The sequence below is a fragment of the Galleria mellonella genome, unplaced genomic scaffold, assembly GCF_026898425.1.
Source record: "Galleria mellonella isolate WM207_F2 unplaced genomic scaffold, CSIRO_AGI_GalMel_v1 utg54, whole genome shotgun sequence".
NCBI classification, from domain to species: Eukaryota; Metazoa; Arthropoda; class Insecta; order Lepidoptera; family Pyralidae; genus Galleria; species Galleria mellonella.
In genome coordinates, this window is record NW_026442114.1 from 2,374,501 (window position 1) to 2,391,062 (window position 16,562).

Sequence of the window (16,562 nt, forward strand, 5' to 3'; positions counted from 1 at the left end):
TTTGTAAAAAAAGTCGATTGCTTGTGTACCTCTGTCGCATTCGTGTTTCTACCATGATATTTCACGGTAGAAACACGTTTGTTGTGTTTGCATGGTTGTGTTTCGGTTTGAAGGGTGGGATATATGATGTCGTAAATACATACATTTTTTGCGTTTACATTGCAATCGTTGGTTGAACCCTACGAGATAGATTAAAATAATGTACTATAATATTATACACCTTACGAAGGCCTACAAAAAGTCCGCGATGTCTATTTCTTAGGGACAACATATTATGTCCATTTTAATACTTAAAAGATGGGTAATTTCAAAGCGGTAATTGAAAAGTTATTTATATAAATCCGGTATTAATCGTTAAAACTTTAAACACGTTATTTGACTTGAGCATTTCATGAAGACTATATTGTTTTTCTTTACACCATGCAAATTAAATATCTTAGGAGAATCTTAGGCAAAATCAAAATAATGCGCAACGAAATTAATTCGTATCGCCATGAGCCATGAGCTGTCTGAACCTGGGTGGGGGTCTGAAAGTTTAGATAGTGAATCGATGTAAATTAAAATTTTGTATAAAGAGGAAAGATGATTAATTTTTTGTTTGTCACGATTTAACTGAAAAAAACTACTCGACCAATTTTACCGAAAGCTACATCTCGGAGACCAGAGGCTATTTTATATTTTCTGTAAAGAATACCGTGCGAAGCTGGAGTGGGTTGCTAGTCCGATTATAAAACAAGAATGCACTTCATTTCCTAAAGGTATGTATGTAAAATTAAACCAGAGTATTCTTATAATCAATATTTAATTAATTGTAATAAAGTCAATACATAAACTCTGTTAATATCTATGTCGATTAAAATTATCATTACGGGACGAAAATGGGTTGCGAACGCGAATTTTAATGTTTACAGCTTGCGGCGTGCTCGAGTACGGTGGTAGGAAGGCCGAGGGACGTAGATGCGTTCGTTGCTGTCACCCGCTGCGCCCATAGACTCGTCCAGTGGTTCAATGCGCGGCGTGAATAACTTCCTCCGACTTCGTGTTACGCTGTACAAAAGAAAATATATATAAATTATATTAATATAATTTTGAGATGGTTAGTTAAACTAGAAAAGCATATAAAATTGCTTACTAAAAAAAGGGCAACTCAAAGCCAACGGTTTGGGATATAGAAACTTTACAACTTATGGCATGATTCTATTTGCAATGGGGAGTTATTATAAAAAAGAGACTTTGTCAAAAGTCTTTATAGAGTAGGCATAACACTTGAGACAGCCAGGAATAATTTTATAAGTACTACAGCAGAGTTCGAGTGTTTTCAAAACATAACATTGGGTCACGGATCGCTATGTAACCCACTTATTACTTAGCACTCAAATGCAATAGGTATCTTCTGCTAAAAAATTTGATGAGATAAACATTTGGCCTTTGATCTAAAATGGGACAATTCTCCAACAACTTTTATATAGTAAATTGTATATTTATCATTTAAACATTGTTATATGGACATTTAAAAGGCAAATTTTAAAATAAAATATTACTTGTCGTATACCTACCTTTTCGATGGACAGCTCTGTATTTCTAAGACAGGCGGTCTATTTTCATCCTCAAATTTAGATTTTTCTGGTGAAGGTATATCTTTAACAATTTTCACGGGCGCAGGAACATCTAGAGTAACATCAGAGAACTCTGTTTGCAAATTAACAATATCCTTCAAACTAACAGTCTCTGAATCAGACTTTTCTTCATCATTTTCATTTTTTCGTCTCCTTAATCGTAAATTCCTCTTAGATGGCTTAGTCTTACTTTCACATTTAGATTGACTCACAACTAAAACTTCTTCTGATTCTGAATCTTTATGATCTTTATTAAAACATTTAAGAGTTTCAGTTTTTACAGAGGCTTTGTTTCTTAGGTTATATTTCACCTCCTCTACTTCAGTAAGTTTTTGGGTTTCCATTTTAATTTCATCAACCTTAGACCCATTAGTTTTTTGTGTCACAATTTGATCATTTTCTATGGCCTTTGATATATTAGGCTCTTGAGATAAGAATACATCAAAATCAGTTGGCCTGGGAGCAGTAATATTTTTGTAGATATTTTCAAAATCTTCTATAGTATTATTTCCACTAATAGATGCTTGCTGCATATTTAGACTGAGTTCTTCTGTCTTTTCCACTTTTAGTAAGGGGGTTTTTTGCACTGCAGATATGTTGGTTAAAATAGTTTGTTTGACATCTTTTATTGGCTCTTTGACTACTGACTCAGACTCTACTTTATCTTTTCTTTTATTATTCTTTTGTACTTTACTAGCAGACTGTTGAGCTAATACTAATTTTTCAATAGATTTACGTGCATTTTCGATGACATCCAATTCTTTGGTAAAATGATGTGGCTGAGGCGAATCAAACCCTTCGAATATATCAACAGAGTTTTGTTTTTTTGGCACAGCTATGTTTTTGTGAGTTGATGATATATTTGTTTGGCGTGTTAAACTTTCACCTAGTAATTTTTTAATTGTACTAGGTTTGAAATTGTCAGTTATTATTTCATCTTTGACAATAGATGGAGAGCGTAAAATATCATTATTTAAGTTATCATTTAAAAGATCATTCTTTACGATATTACAATCACTATTAATATTCACATCTTTACTGTCAACATTCATGTGACTTTCTTGATTTACTTTTGTGCTCATAAAGTAATCTGTTTTTGTTAATTTATTATTTGGGTCCACTTTATCAGTATTCTCATTTATAATAGGCTGTTCATCAAAGTATGTCCTTTTCTCTTTTAGTATTTTAATATTAACGAATTCATCACTAATGTGTTTAGTTTCGTTACAGGTGTTAGTAGCCATTTCCAGTTGTTCAAATTGTGTTAAAGAATTATCGCCTGGTGTTGATTTAGCTGAGTTTATAATTTTACTTACCAATGTCTGAGATACCTTGATATTCGGTTTTGTTTCTGTATTGTCTGTTTGTGTGTATTTCATTTCTGCCTTTATATCATTATCTTTTTTAATATTTAGATCAATTTTTTGAGTTTCTATCTCTCTTGACAGTTGCTTAACAATATCTGTATTAATAACTGGCAAAATAGAAATAGGTTTAAGTTTGTCCGATTCAACATTATTCACATAGTAAATACCTCTGGAATGTGAGAGTACTTTTTCTTCATTTACATTACCAGTTTCATTTTCTTCAAAACTTTTGACACAGTAAGTACCTCTAAAATCAGACGTCTTTAATTTATTAACAGATTCATGCTCTTCTTTTTCACCTTCAAAGTCTTCTGTTTTTGTATTATTAAGAGACTTTTCCATCGTGTTTTTAATAGAATATATTTCTTCATCTTTGTCATATGTAGACTCTTTATCGGTTTCATTAGAACTATAATGGTCATCTTTAAGAGTGTCATTAGTTTTGTCAAAAATGCTTTCATTATTATCAATTGTATGCTCATCATCTTGCATAGTACTATACGAAGTATTATGAGAATTTAAGCTCTGCATAACAAGTTTTGAGCGGTTAATATCTTCTTTTTTAAATGTGGGTTCCAGACTCTCATTGCATGGATCTTCAACTTCTTCCTCACTGTCATGTTCACTATCACTCACGAGCATTACATCTTCACGTTTTTCTGACTGGTTATCTCCAAAGACTTTATCTGAAATAGAAGGTTTTATATTAGTGTTCGTAATTTATTTATTGACTTTTTTCTTATATTATGATTAATATTTACTTTAAAAAGGTTAGATAAGTTTTATTTTACAATTCTTTTGCTATGTATGTTGGATGACTTACAGTCTGTAAGTAAAAAAACTAATTTAGATTGTAATATAAATATATATAATGTCATTTTACCGTCTCTTTCGTCGATGCAAGCTCTTAGATGCTGCACTTCCTCTTCAGCGCGAGCACGTGCTAACCGCTCCGCAGTTAACTTCTCCTATTATATTTATTTTTAATTAGATAATCTTTATTTATTTTTTTTATAATTGTCAGAATTAGTAAAGAAATCTTGGTATATCATAAAAAGTAATAATAAAAAAGGAGATGAAAATATATTAATTGATAGAACTAAATGCATATTATTAATTTTATTATTTTAATTGTATATTAAACTTTTAATTTTATGATTTAAAAAAAAATTGAAACAAACGGTTGAGTATATTATTAAATTTTTTTACAAGGATGTCAGGTATTTAATAAAAAAAAAAATATATAATAATTTGTTTACCTCTAAGATTGCAATTTCTGTCATTAGTTCTGTAACCTGAAAAATAAATATGCAGTTAGAATAGTGTTTTTAAAAATAAAATATGAATTATATTCTTCATAATGGCAACATTTAACAAATGATTTTGGACAATCTGTTTGTATATAATAGTGTTGAGTATAAATATTCATAATATTAACTCTCTCCTCTCTTAAAACGTCATCAAAGCCTAACTGCACTTGCCAATCTGCCTGCTTGATAACTACTGGAGGAAAGTGGTGGAGACTGAGAATCCCATTGCTAGCAATATACCCAACCAGGTCAACCTCCTCGCGGTTCTCCCTGGAAACTATCATGGTTAATTCCTGATGAATTCATCATGATGGGCTAACTGGCCTGTCTTCATTCTCATCTATCACCCTTCACTGGCGCTCCGCCAGCGTATTCCATTAGCGCAGGCAGGGGTTACCATTCCATTTTCACCCATAAAAAAAAACCCTTTATGGGGAAGACCTATGATCAGTAGTAGACTGATATGATGAGTACGATGAATATAAACATTATTATATACCTTTTCTTGAAGCAAAAGTGTTTCTGCATTGGAAGGTGTAGCGGCCATCTTCAATTTGTTTTCATATTCTTCTATCATGTCATCCATCTATGTACAAAAGAATTATAATTAATACTAGCGTTTCGCTCCGGCTCCGGATGGGTAGATAGATCTATCTATCTATCCATTTAAGAGCTGCACTCTTATCGGTGGAGCTCTTGTCACTCACTACGATTTTTAGCGAGTCTCTTCACCTCTTGATACGACACGACACCAACTCCTTCCTTGATCTACCTGATGTAACTATGTCTTGGTCTCCTAATGTTCATAAGTTCGTCGTGTCGTATCAAGTGTCCTAACATTTTTACCCTTTTGTCCTCAATAGTTCTAATAATTTGTCTTTTTTCCTTAACTCTAAGCAGGACCTCCTCATTGCTAATTCGATCCCTCCAGCTAATTTTCTCCATCCTTCTCCAGCACCACATTTCAAAGGCTCTAAGTTTATCCATTTAGATAGATAGAAAGGTAATATTTTATATTAGCTTTATTAGGCAAACTTTTGATGCCTTGGATTATATTATTATAATTTTCGTGGGAATCTTTAACTTTTTTGAAAATACGATTATAGTCTATATTACTTCTTGATAATGTAGTTTTCTATAAGTGAAAGAATTATTAAAATCAACTGAGTGGTTTGTTTGTTTGTTTGTAAAACTTCATTGTTCTAAATTAGAATAATAGATTTCTTATGATTTCTAATGAAATAAGTACTATGGCAGAATTATCCCATAATAGTTAACCTTTGAATGTTTGATAAAAATTATGAATTGGTTTTGATAGAAAATAATAGCTAATTAAAAAATATTAAATGTTACAGTTACAATACAAACACAGCATTGATACTGGACAACATATCTTAATGATACGTAATACATTCTATTTTAATTAAAAAAAAAAAAAAAAAAAAAAAACATTTCCTATTTATAATATTAGTAAAGATATAGGAGAGAGATACACTCTATTGTGGAATGCTCTCAAAAAAATCAAATTTCCAGTAAGAGTTTTCACTGGTAATCAGTAGTTCAGACTAATGGCCTGAACTCATTATTTCAGTTTTTGCCAAGCTATCCCTTACATCATTACATCCTATGTAGCTCTGTAAGAAGGCTACGAAGAGATAAATAAAGGTGATGATGACGATACCTCCGAGCGCTGTGCAGCCAGCTGCGCCTCGTAGTACTGGCGCGTCATGTCCTTGGCGTCGTCCACCAGCTCGCGCATGGTGGCGGCCGCCTGCTGCTGCCGCTCCTCCATGTTCGCCAGCAGCTCCTTGTTGCGGGCTTGCGCTCTGCAATAGCCACTCACTACAATCCTATTCTACTAAGAAATTATTTTAAAAGCAAGATATTTTTGTGATAGATTTATGGACAATAATATTTTTAATTTCACGGTATTGGTCCCAGCAGAGATAGGTCCCTTCCTTTCCCTTAGTGTTGTAAGAGGCGAATGAGAGAGGGCGAGGGATGTGGATCGGCGTCCTTCTTAAAACATCTCCAAAGCCTAATTGCGGTTGCCAATCCCTTTGCCATGTGTGGCAATTGGCAAAACCTTTTAAGGGGCTTATGTTCAGCAGTGGACAGTTAAAGGCTAATGTGAAATGCTTTTAAATATAATTTTAATCATTAAATTAAACAAATACTAACTGTGGAATGACATACCTGTTGCGATTTTTTTCTAGATACTATAGTATGGGGTTCTTGCAGAAAGGGTGTATAAAATTTCTTCCAGGTTGGTAATAAATTCTGACACCCCTAGTGTTGCAGGCGTTTATAGGCTACTGTGACCATTTGCCATCAGATAGACTGTAAGCTTGTTTGCCAATTTTGTGGCATATAAAAAAAACCGTTTTAAGCATTGATCTTTCATATCAATCTTATTAAGATTTTATTTTTAAAAATGTTACGAATACAATGTATGTATACCAAAATAATATTAACACTTACTGAACCAGTTCGAAATGCAATCTCTCATTGTCCGCGCGAAGTTTCATCACTTCAGCACTCGAAGGTATTGTCGAATTTTGTGTACTGTCTAGGCAGGTCATCTCTGCTATTGTGCTGTTAACCTCTGTACACAAAGTACTATTTATGTAGTAATATAAAATATTGTACAAAAATTAAGTTTTTAAACGAATGCACTGTCGTAAATATACAAATATTTTCGGTGGGAATCAGCTGTTTTCATTTTGGAACTTGTCTCTTGCACCATGTATAAGTACATATAAGTAGTGAGGTATGGATAGTGAGTATTTAGCGGCGAGTTTTACCAGTGGGAGACTTTGTACAAAAGTTGATTGCTTGGGTACCTCTGTCCTCTTCGTGTTTCTACCGTGAAGCAGTTGTTTGCATGGCTGTGTTTCGGTTTGAAGGGTGGGATATGGCGTGAATTTACAGGGTACAGAGGAATAACACCTGAGTCCTCAGGAATGGCAACGCATGGGGGGTATCATAGGCGAAACAGTATACTCTGTTATGTCCATGGTACTGTTCATGTCTATAGGCGACGGTTACCACTTTCCATCAGATAGATAGATAATTTATTTGTATTGTTTACAGGACACAAATTATAAAAACGAGATAATATAAATGATTAAAAAAAAAATACATAAAGTCAAGCACAATTTTCTTTTGTGTGTGTGCCATAACAATACAAAATGGTCACAACTCAGTTTATTGCTTCGCCTTCAAAAGAGCAAAGCACTGATATTCTGTTGCGGCCAAAGGGAATAGGGTAACAGGTAAGGTAAGGTAACAAAATAATCAGGTGGTCCTTCAGCTTGTTTCCCATTCTAAGTTGTATAATAAAGTGGTGTTACTGACGTATGTCGCGCGCGACGGCGGCGAGCTGCAGCACGTGGCGCGACTCGGGCGCGGCGAGCGGCGCGGGGTTGAGCGTGACCACCATGGCCACGGCCTCGGCGCGCGCGCCGCTCAGGCCGGCCGCCAGCAGGCGCGTGAGCTTGGACTCGCGGTATGGCACGAGCTCGGCGGCGGCGGCGGCGGCGGTGGCGGCGCGGCGGCGGCGGCGCAGCGTGTGCAGGCAGCGCTCGAGCACGTGCAGCGACGAGTTGATGGCGCGCGACTCCTGCATGCGCGCGCCCGCGTTGCGCGTGCGCCGCGCGCGCTCGCAGCCCGCCAGGTCGCACAGCCGCACGCTCGCCGTGCGCGCCACGCCCTCTGCGAACCATTTTTTTTTACCACAAAGGTAGCATACGAGCACACAAGTCATCTGTCAGTAAACGATCACTGTAGCCCATGAACGCCTGTAATACTTTTTTTTTAATGGGTGATAATGGAATGGTAACTGCACCCGCGCTATCGGTATACACCGGCGGGGCACCAGTGAAGGATAATAGGTGAGGATGAAGCAGGTCAGTTAGCCCATCGTGATGAATTCAATAAGAATTGTTCACGATGATTTCCAGGGGGAACCATGTGGAGGTCGCCCTAATAGGGTATATTGCTAACAATAGGGGTATCAATCTCCATTCCTAACAATCCCTTTCCCTCCCACCTGTAATACTAGGGGTATCACATGCATGTTGCTGACTCTAAACAAACCTCAATGAACCCCTTTTGAAGAACCTCATACTGTAGTCTCCAAGGAAAATCTCGACAGAAAGCTCATTCCACAGTCTGAGTAACCATGCAACCATAATTTCAAATAACAAAAAAGCAATCAACAAATATTTGTAAAAAATCAAATTAGGAATATTAAAACTTCGAGTTTAAAATTTGCAATTACCACAATTAACTTTGCTATTTGGGATGATACTGTTCAAGAACAAATAACATTTATTGAATTTTATATGTAGTTTCACCTTGAAATTTTTTTCAAGACTACAACAGTAAAAATTTGCATGTATTTAAGAAAAAAACTGAAAATATTTTTTTATAACAATAAAAATTATAGAACAAATGTTTCACATTTTAGAACATATGCATATGCATGCATTACAAAATGTGAATTTATTTTACAGTTAAATTACTTATTTACTTTTCTAATACAAAAAATGTGCTTGTTTTACTTTGTTTTAATTTCGTTACATGATAAACCGTTTCTACTCCAATGTTGAGTGTCATTTAACATTGATTTTGTAACATACCAAAAGGGATTATAAAGATATAATAAGAATTATAATCAATCAAGAAAAAGTAATTTTTAGTTACAACATACGAAAAACCCCTAAAAGTTAAAAAACGCAATTTTAGCGTGGAGCTGGTGGAATAAAGAGAAATAGAAGCTTGGAGTGGAAAGGGATAAGCCATACCAGTTTCAGTAAGCATGGTGATGGTGAATATGCAGTGCGAGCGTGAGGATTGCGCGTGGATGCCGGTGGCGGCGACCTGCAGGTTGTGCTTGCCGGCCACCATCACGTCGTACGCCTCCTCGCCGCTCCGCACGAACGCTTGCGTCACACCCTGTTTAATGAATGATATGACATATTAGATATACTCAGTTTTCTGCATCATTACCTGTGCGAACAACCTGTGTGAAACAAAAAAATAATTAGAGTATTTGACATTTTTAAACAATATCAAATATAAAATTATATAAGCTTCTTTGTAACTTCCAGTACAGTTACATTTCAAAAGAGCTTTTTGGGAGTGTTTTCTTTATCACATAAGAGAACTGGGTGATGGTATACAAACAAAAAAGACTTACTTTAACAAAGACATTGCCATTTGAATCTTCTCTAATTTGGAGCTTGTTAGAAGATCTCCTGTCTGAACTTGCCAACAAATCATATATGCCCTCATTGTATATCTCTACAAATGATACCTAAAAATGGCAATAAATTATTAATCATTAGTGATTGTTACCAATTATGCCTATTATGTTTTTATATTTAAACAAAAATACTGAATCATTTTGAACAAAACTTAACTACTTAAATATTTTTATGAATATTATAATTGTGAAATTGAATGACTTTATTTTTCACTGCATGATGCCTTATTGGCTCATTTAATTATCATGAAATTTGAATAACAGACAATTTTCTGTATAGAAAAGGAATTAAATAACTTTTTATGCCAGTTAAGTGGACGAAGTGGACATCTTCATAGTGGTAAACTCATTTATATAGTAAATAAAAATCTGTAGAAGTATCATAAACAAGCAGGTATTCTAATATAAACAGAATAGCTGAAAAAATATTGTTATCCTAGAGTTTTAAGTAGTAAAGAAGCATATTCCAAGCCAACTTGAAAAAAAAATTCTGATATAAACAATAAATTAATTCTACCTACCCATACATAATATTTAGTTCTGTTGGACAAATCCAAGCTGCTGGCTGTAAAGTCACTGCAGAGCCCTGCACTCATCCGTTTATATTTATCTCTTAGCGGGGCTGATACCTGTCTCAGTCGCTTCACCCACTGAAAACCATAATGATCCTAAGTACAGTTAATTTTAAAAATTCACATTGTTTATACATATTTTAAATACACAATAGGAACTTGATAAAAAAACTTTTGCAGATAAATAGTACCTACTTACCTGCTTTTTTATTGATGACATTTCGACATGGATTACAACATATCTAGTCACAACAGGACTGTGACATTTTTTGTAATTTACCATAAGAGCAAATTTGTATGCAGCAAGAAAACAGAGACAATGTATAATTGTAAGCTAAATTAATACTTTAGACATATATTAATGCATAGTTTACATTAACATATGTCATATGTATAGAGTTGAGTAAATTTATTTTTTCACATAATACAATTATGTAATATAGAAAAAAAATCTGAAATTTTATATTAAATTCAAGATTAAAGTGCTTAACACGAATAACTATTGTGGAATGCAACACCTGCAACTCATACTCTTGTTCAGCATAATCCAGCTTGTCAGCACCACCTTCTGAAGGTTTATAGACAGGTTGCTGTGCAGCATCAACCACTCTGAAGACATACTCAAGGGAGCGGGGTACAAGACCTGGAGATGCTACTGTACCCATTAATGTATATGTTTTTCCAGAACCAGATGCACCATATGTAAGTAGAGTGAAGCTATGACCATCTGGCAGTTTCTTCAAATTGTCCTTAACCACATGTTCAAATATCTCCTGAAAACAAAATGTTATCTATATATGTATGGTATTATATTAGGTAATATTGGAATATAGGAGAAAGAGGATTGCTTGCACTTAGATTTAGGTTGATAAATGTACAGTAACACCCAGAATCATCAAGGTTGATTCCTGATGAATTAGTCATAATGGGCAAAATGTATTTATTTCATTTTGATGAATTAAACGTAACAGGTACTCCACTAGTGTAAATTTTACGCAAACGTAATTAGAATTCCATTAAATTTCATGAAATTATTTTTGTCATATTCAAATATGAAAATTAATGTTTTATTAAATTCATGCAATGGTGGCCTAGTACCATTTAAATGAAACTTACTTTTTGAGTGGTCTCCGCATCAAATATACGTGAAAATGTGTACATTTTCGATATATTGTGCTCAGTTCTTCGACCATGACCAGCAGTGGCCGTGTCGACAGATGTTATCAGACACCTATCTGAACGGACTTCATACAAATTGCTCTGGCCGTGATAGGGTTTCAGGCGCAAATATACTTGCACTAATTCAGGTTCGTCACTCACAGAGTCTTCATCAAATAGTTCCATTAAGTTGGTGCCCTTCTGAGGGCGAGGTCGCATAAATGGATTTAATATAAGAGGCGGCCGAGGTTCAATGAAAGAAGGGATGTCGCGTTTGGATTGATCATTATCGGAATACCGTTGTTCAATCATTGTAACGTAATGAACTTAACAGTCACTAAACTAATTGAAACATTGGAAGCATTTGAAAAAAAAAGAGTAATAATAAACGCCGAGAAAAACAAACGCAACGGTTAATTTTTTTTTTTTTTTAGTACGTTTGTTCCGTTTGGAACAGGCTAAGGTCGGAGACCATGCTGCCTAGTCTTCAAAGAGATAATTTGTCTGGAATTTTATTTTTCTAATGTCGCTTCAATTATTGTCATAATCTTCAATATTTCATTTGTCAAATCCGGTAAGTACATTTTCATAAATATCTTTTCTTGAGTTTTCTTAAACCAGTGGATTTATCAAATTAAAAATAAATAATTATAAAAAATCATTGTCTTGCAATTCAATAAAAGTATTCTTATAGCTCCTTGAATGTTGTAGTAATATAAGTGAAAATAGCTTTGAAACAAGAAGGAAATCTTAAGAGAATCGGGATTGAGTGCGGGATATTTTCGGGTTTTTTGAAGATAATCCTAAGTTCGTCAAACATAATGTGTCTTTGAATGACAAATTCAGAGCAATCAAAAAAAAGGTGATGTAGAGATTGGGCTGTATTTGAGTTACACCATGTGCATGATGGGGAAGCGATCATGCCCATTCGGTGCAGGTGTTCGTTGAAATGTCCGTGGCCGATTCGTAATCTACAAATATTGGTGTAAAATTTTCTGTTTGTGTCCCTTCCTTTGCAGAACCACGGTTTTCCAATACGCCAATTAATTTTGCGGTACCATTTGCCTTTAGTCTGTAATATTTGAGTCCAATGCTCCTCCCATTTAGTTGTAACGATTTTATGTATTCCAATACTACAATCTGAGTAACAAAGGGGTAAATCTTGAACACGAGCAGCACTTGAATTAATAATTTTAGCCAAAGTGTCTACTTGTTCATTCCCAAACACTCCAATATGTGAAGGGGTCCAGATGAAGATAATATCTTTTCCATATATAGTACAGAGATGATAATATTTATTACGAATTTCTTGAATTAAGTAGTTTGATGATGAAATGAATGTGTTATTTTTTAATGCCATAAGAACACTCATACTATCTGTAATTATAATCCATTTCGAATATAGTACCTGTTTTTCTATGTATTCTAATGCTAAAAATATAGCTTTTGCTTCTGCTGTGTAAATACTAGCCAAAGTTGAAATTTTATAACCGTGACCAAATCTATTTGACAAATCGTAAAAAGCCACTGAAGTGCTAAGTGCATTTTTGGAACCATCTGTATATATCTGCCTGTAGTCAATAAATTCTGATAAAGTCTCATACATATCGTGCTTTTCTTTTATGTCTTTACGTATAACAATTTTGATCTTACAGAACTTACTCTCATAAAGGCCATTATAACAAGGAAGTATCTTACTACTATAGATGTTATATTCATCTCGTAAATTCAAATCATTGACAATAGTTTTATTCAAAAACATAGAAATGGGGCAATTTAATAATTTGAGTATGAGTGGGTTATTGGAAACTGAAAAAACTTTGAAGAGAAATTTGAGTTTTAGGTATTCGAAACGAAGAAGGATAGGAGGCAAATTACATTCTACTTGCATTGAGATAATTGGAGAAGTATACATAGCACCTAAAATAAGTCTTAAATTCATATTTTGAATTTTTTCGAGTTTTTCTACTAATTTATGTTCTGAGGCATAACAAAAGAAAGCGTAATCAAAATTACTTCTAACAAGAGATTTGTAAAGTAAAAGGATAATTTTAGGATCAGCTCCCCAGTTACGACCAATTACAGATCTTATTATATTAGTGGCTCTTAAAGCACGATCTACTAAGCAATCAACGTATAGATCCCATTTTAAATTTTGATGAAAAATTACCCCCAGAAATTTAACGCTACAGTCTGTTGGAAGAGTTTGATTATTATATATAATATTCATTAATGGAACATATTTATGAACTTGATGAAAAACAACTACTTTACTTTTGGTTAAACTAATATCGAGGGAAAGAAGAGAAAAATATTTCTCAAGTCTTTTTAATGACTCATTTAACACTAATTGCATATCAATAATATTCTTTCCTTTTATATAAATTAATAAATCATCGGCAAATTGCAAGTTGTTCACACTGTTTCCTAAAATTGAATTAAGTTTATAGATATATAAAATATATAGTAGCGGGCTTAGAATACCACCTTGACATACTCCTTTAGAGCTTAACCTAGGTCCTATTAATTTACTATTTACTTTAACATACACTTCTCTATTACTAAGAAAATTATAAATCCATTCGATAAGTTTCATTGGAAGAAATGAGGATAAAATCGAAGATAGAACTGTTAAATTTACATTGTTAAAAGCTCCTACGACATCTAAAAAAACAGATAGAACATATTCATCGTTATTCAAAGCAGTACTAAGGTCGACATAGAAGTTCGCTAAACTTTCGCGCGCTGAATATCCACGGCGAAAACCAAATTGATTCGATGGTAATATACTATTACTTTCAATAAAGAACTCTAAACGCTGTTTAATTAATTGTTCGAATAATTTGCCTGCACAGGACGTCAATGTTATAGGTCTATAGGAGTCGAAATTTGTAGGATCTTTACCGGGTTTAATTACTGGAATCAAACAATCCATTTTCCATTCTGGTGGGATAATACAGTCCTTCCATAAATCGTTAAAAATTTGTAAGAGTTTAGTAAGGTTTATTTTATTCAGCAATCGAAACATATTGTATGTTAAGCGATCAAGGCCACTAGCTGTATCTTTTCTAGATTTTACTGCACTGGATATTTCATCAATTGAGAATGGGTCAGTGAGAAATTTTGGGCATGAATTAACAGAATTAAACTGTTTGTCATCAAAAGGTGAGTGTACAAAATCAGGAGTATATTTACGTAAAAAATCATTGACCCATGATATATCTTTAAGATGATTTTGACGATGTTTTGAATTTAGTTTTCTCATATTTTGCCAAACAGTGGAAATTGGTGTTAATCTATTAAATTTGGAACAAAATTCCTGCCACCCCTGTTGTCTTACTTGCTTAATTACTAACTTTTTAACAGCTTGAACTCTTTTAAAACTTATGTAATTATCGAGAGTTGGATTTTGTTTAAACCTAAGGTAAGCCGCTTTACTATCATTGACAGCTGTCGCACACCTGTTATTCCACCAAGGTACTGCAATATGTTTGTGCCTCTTTGAAGTATTTGCACCGCTATTTGATAAGTTCCTATGTGGAACGGAACGTTCCACAGCTGTCAAAATAATTTTACAGAATCTATTGTAATTGTTTAAGGGTTCATTGACATCATACTCGAAATCCAAAAGTAATCGATTAACAGTTTCAGAATAAAGATCCCAATTAACGAGACGTAGGTTTATACGATTTAACAAAAGTTTATTAACTTCATCTATAGGAGCATGTTGTTCACCTGACGGAGTTGATGAAGAGTTCTTTGTGTTTATTTTAGTAAAAGTCGGCAGGTGATAACTTCCTAACGGATCATCATGAACCGACCACTCGCATTTTAATGATATGGATGGGGATACCATAGTTAAATCAAGGCCATTGGGTCTCCAAATATGAGAGCCAACAGTAGTAACTTGCTTATCATTTAATAGTACCAAATTACATTCATCTAAACAATCAAGAATGTCTTTACCTCTTGTATTAGTGGAGGTACAACCCCACATAGTATGGTGTGCATTTAAATCTCCAGATATGATAGTGGGTTTAGGAAGAGACTCCAAAAAGAACTTAAATTTGGCTTTAGTAAAACTAGGTGTACTATTGGTAGGACAGTAAATACTGGCAACTGAATACCAAGAATTATTAACTTCAATACTAATAGCTATAGTTTGCAAAGAATTGTCGAAAAAAGAGTGAAGTTTTTTATATCTAATACTATTATGTATAATAATCGCTACTCCATTGTGGTTATTACCACAATCATTTCGTTCTATACAATAATCTTTAATTTTTAATTTGTAATGTGGTTTTAGCCAAGTTTCTGAGATGAGAGCAATGTGAATATGATGTTCATTTAAAAATTGTGTAAAAATATGTCGATTGCTCAGTAGGCTCTGAGCGTTCCACTGTATGATAGTTAATTGGTCTCGATTGAATTTTGTGAAATAGGTCTATTACCAAAAGTATCATATAACACATTCAAAACACTTTTAGTGTTAATAGATGTGTTCTTTGTGTTATGTAGTGAAATAAGTTTGATTATGCTTTCTATTAAAAGTGATAAACTCTTGTTATCAGAATTTAGAATTGAAATTAGGTCTACATTTTTTTTAGGTTTGTTACCCAGTTTAGGAAATATTTCAGTGCTAAGTATATCTCCAAAAGAAGCAGGTCTGAATTTAGATCTATTTTCAGCAATTTTCTTTTGTTTAACAGGGCATTGCGGTGATACACTTGTGTGATTTCCATTGCAGTGTACACAAATAGCGTTTTCCATTCCAGTTGTACAAGTTTTATAATTATGCTCACCTTTGCAGATGCTGCAACGCTCAGAATTCTTACAGAATTTAGCTAAATGTCCATACCTCAAGCACCGGTAGCATTGTTTAACTGGTGGTATATATGGAGTGACATTGTGGCGCCAACCTCCAATATCCAGATATTCAGGTAATACAGATGCAGCAAAAGTAATTGTCACGGTTAGAGTTGGCTGTAACACATATCCATGAGTCAAGGTATTTTTTCTTAAAATTCTTTTAATAGCAATAATTTTCTTAGAACTCGATATCATAGTATATATTTTTTTATTAGATATATTTGTAGGTACATTTCTAATAACGCCTGTAACTTCTGTTGAAGAAGCAGGAATACTGGCCTTAAAATGGTAGTCATTTAAAAAAGTTTTATTATTTAAAAAAGCATTGGCTAAGTCTGGCTTTTGAAAGTATACTCCGATTTTGAATTTATTTATAGATCTAAGATAAGTTACCCCTTTAT

General features: G+C 33.9%; 1 protein-coding gene across 1 annotated transcript; it reads right to left on the bottom strand.

Annotated features, from left to right (window-relative positions):
* Positions 1-785: 785 nt before the first annotated feature.
* LOC113513184 (kinesin-like protein KIF20B) lies at positions 786-11,850 on the bottom strand. Its single transcript, XM_052898910.1, has 13 exons — positions 11,251-11,850; positions 10,653-10,907; positions 10,084-10,212; positions 9,497-9,613; positions 9,102-9,252; positions 7,651-8,007; positions 6,775-6,898; positions 5,975-6,119; positions 4,793-4,879; positions 4,243-4,278; positions 3,867-3,951; positions 1,557-3,669; positions 786-1,047 (listed from the first exon to the last, which is right to left on the bottom strand). The coding sequence occupies exons 1-13, from the start codon at positions 11,602-11,604 to the stop codon at positions 906-908; spliced, it is 4,095 nt and encodes a 1,364-aa protein (XP_052754870.1). The 5' UTR covers positions 11,605-11,850; the 3' UTR covers positions 786-905.
* Between the last annotated feature and the right edge of the window lie 4,712 nt (positions 11,851-16,562).

What these genes read in the sequence shown, in the direction of transcription:
- LOC113513184 (XM_052898910.1), bottom strand. Translation starts at nt 11,604, where the DNA reads ATGATTGAACAACGGTATTCCGATAATGATCAATCCAAACGCGACATC. An exon ending in GAACTAAATATTATGTATGG is followed by an intron (nt 9,614 to 10,083) that starts GTAGGTAGAATT and finishes TGCCATTTTTAG; the next exon opens with GTATCATTTGTAGAGATATA. An exon ending in CACCATGCTTACTGAAACTG is followed by an intron (nt 8,008 to 9,101) that starts GTATGGCTTATC and finishes AATGGTTCGCAG; the next exon opens with AGGGCGTGGCGCGCACGGCG.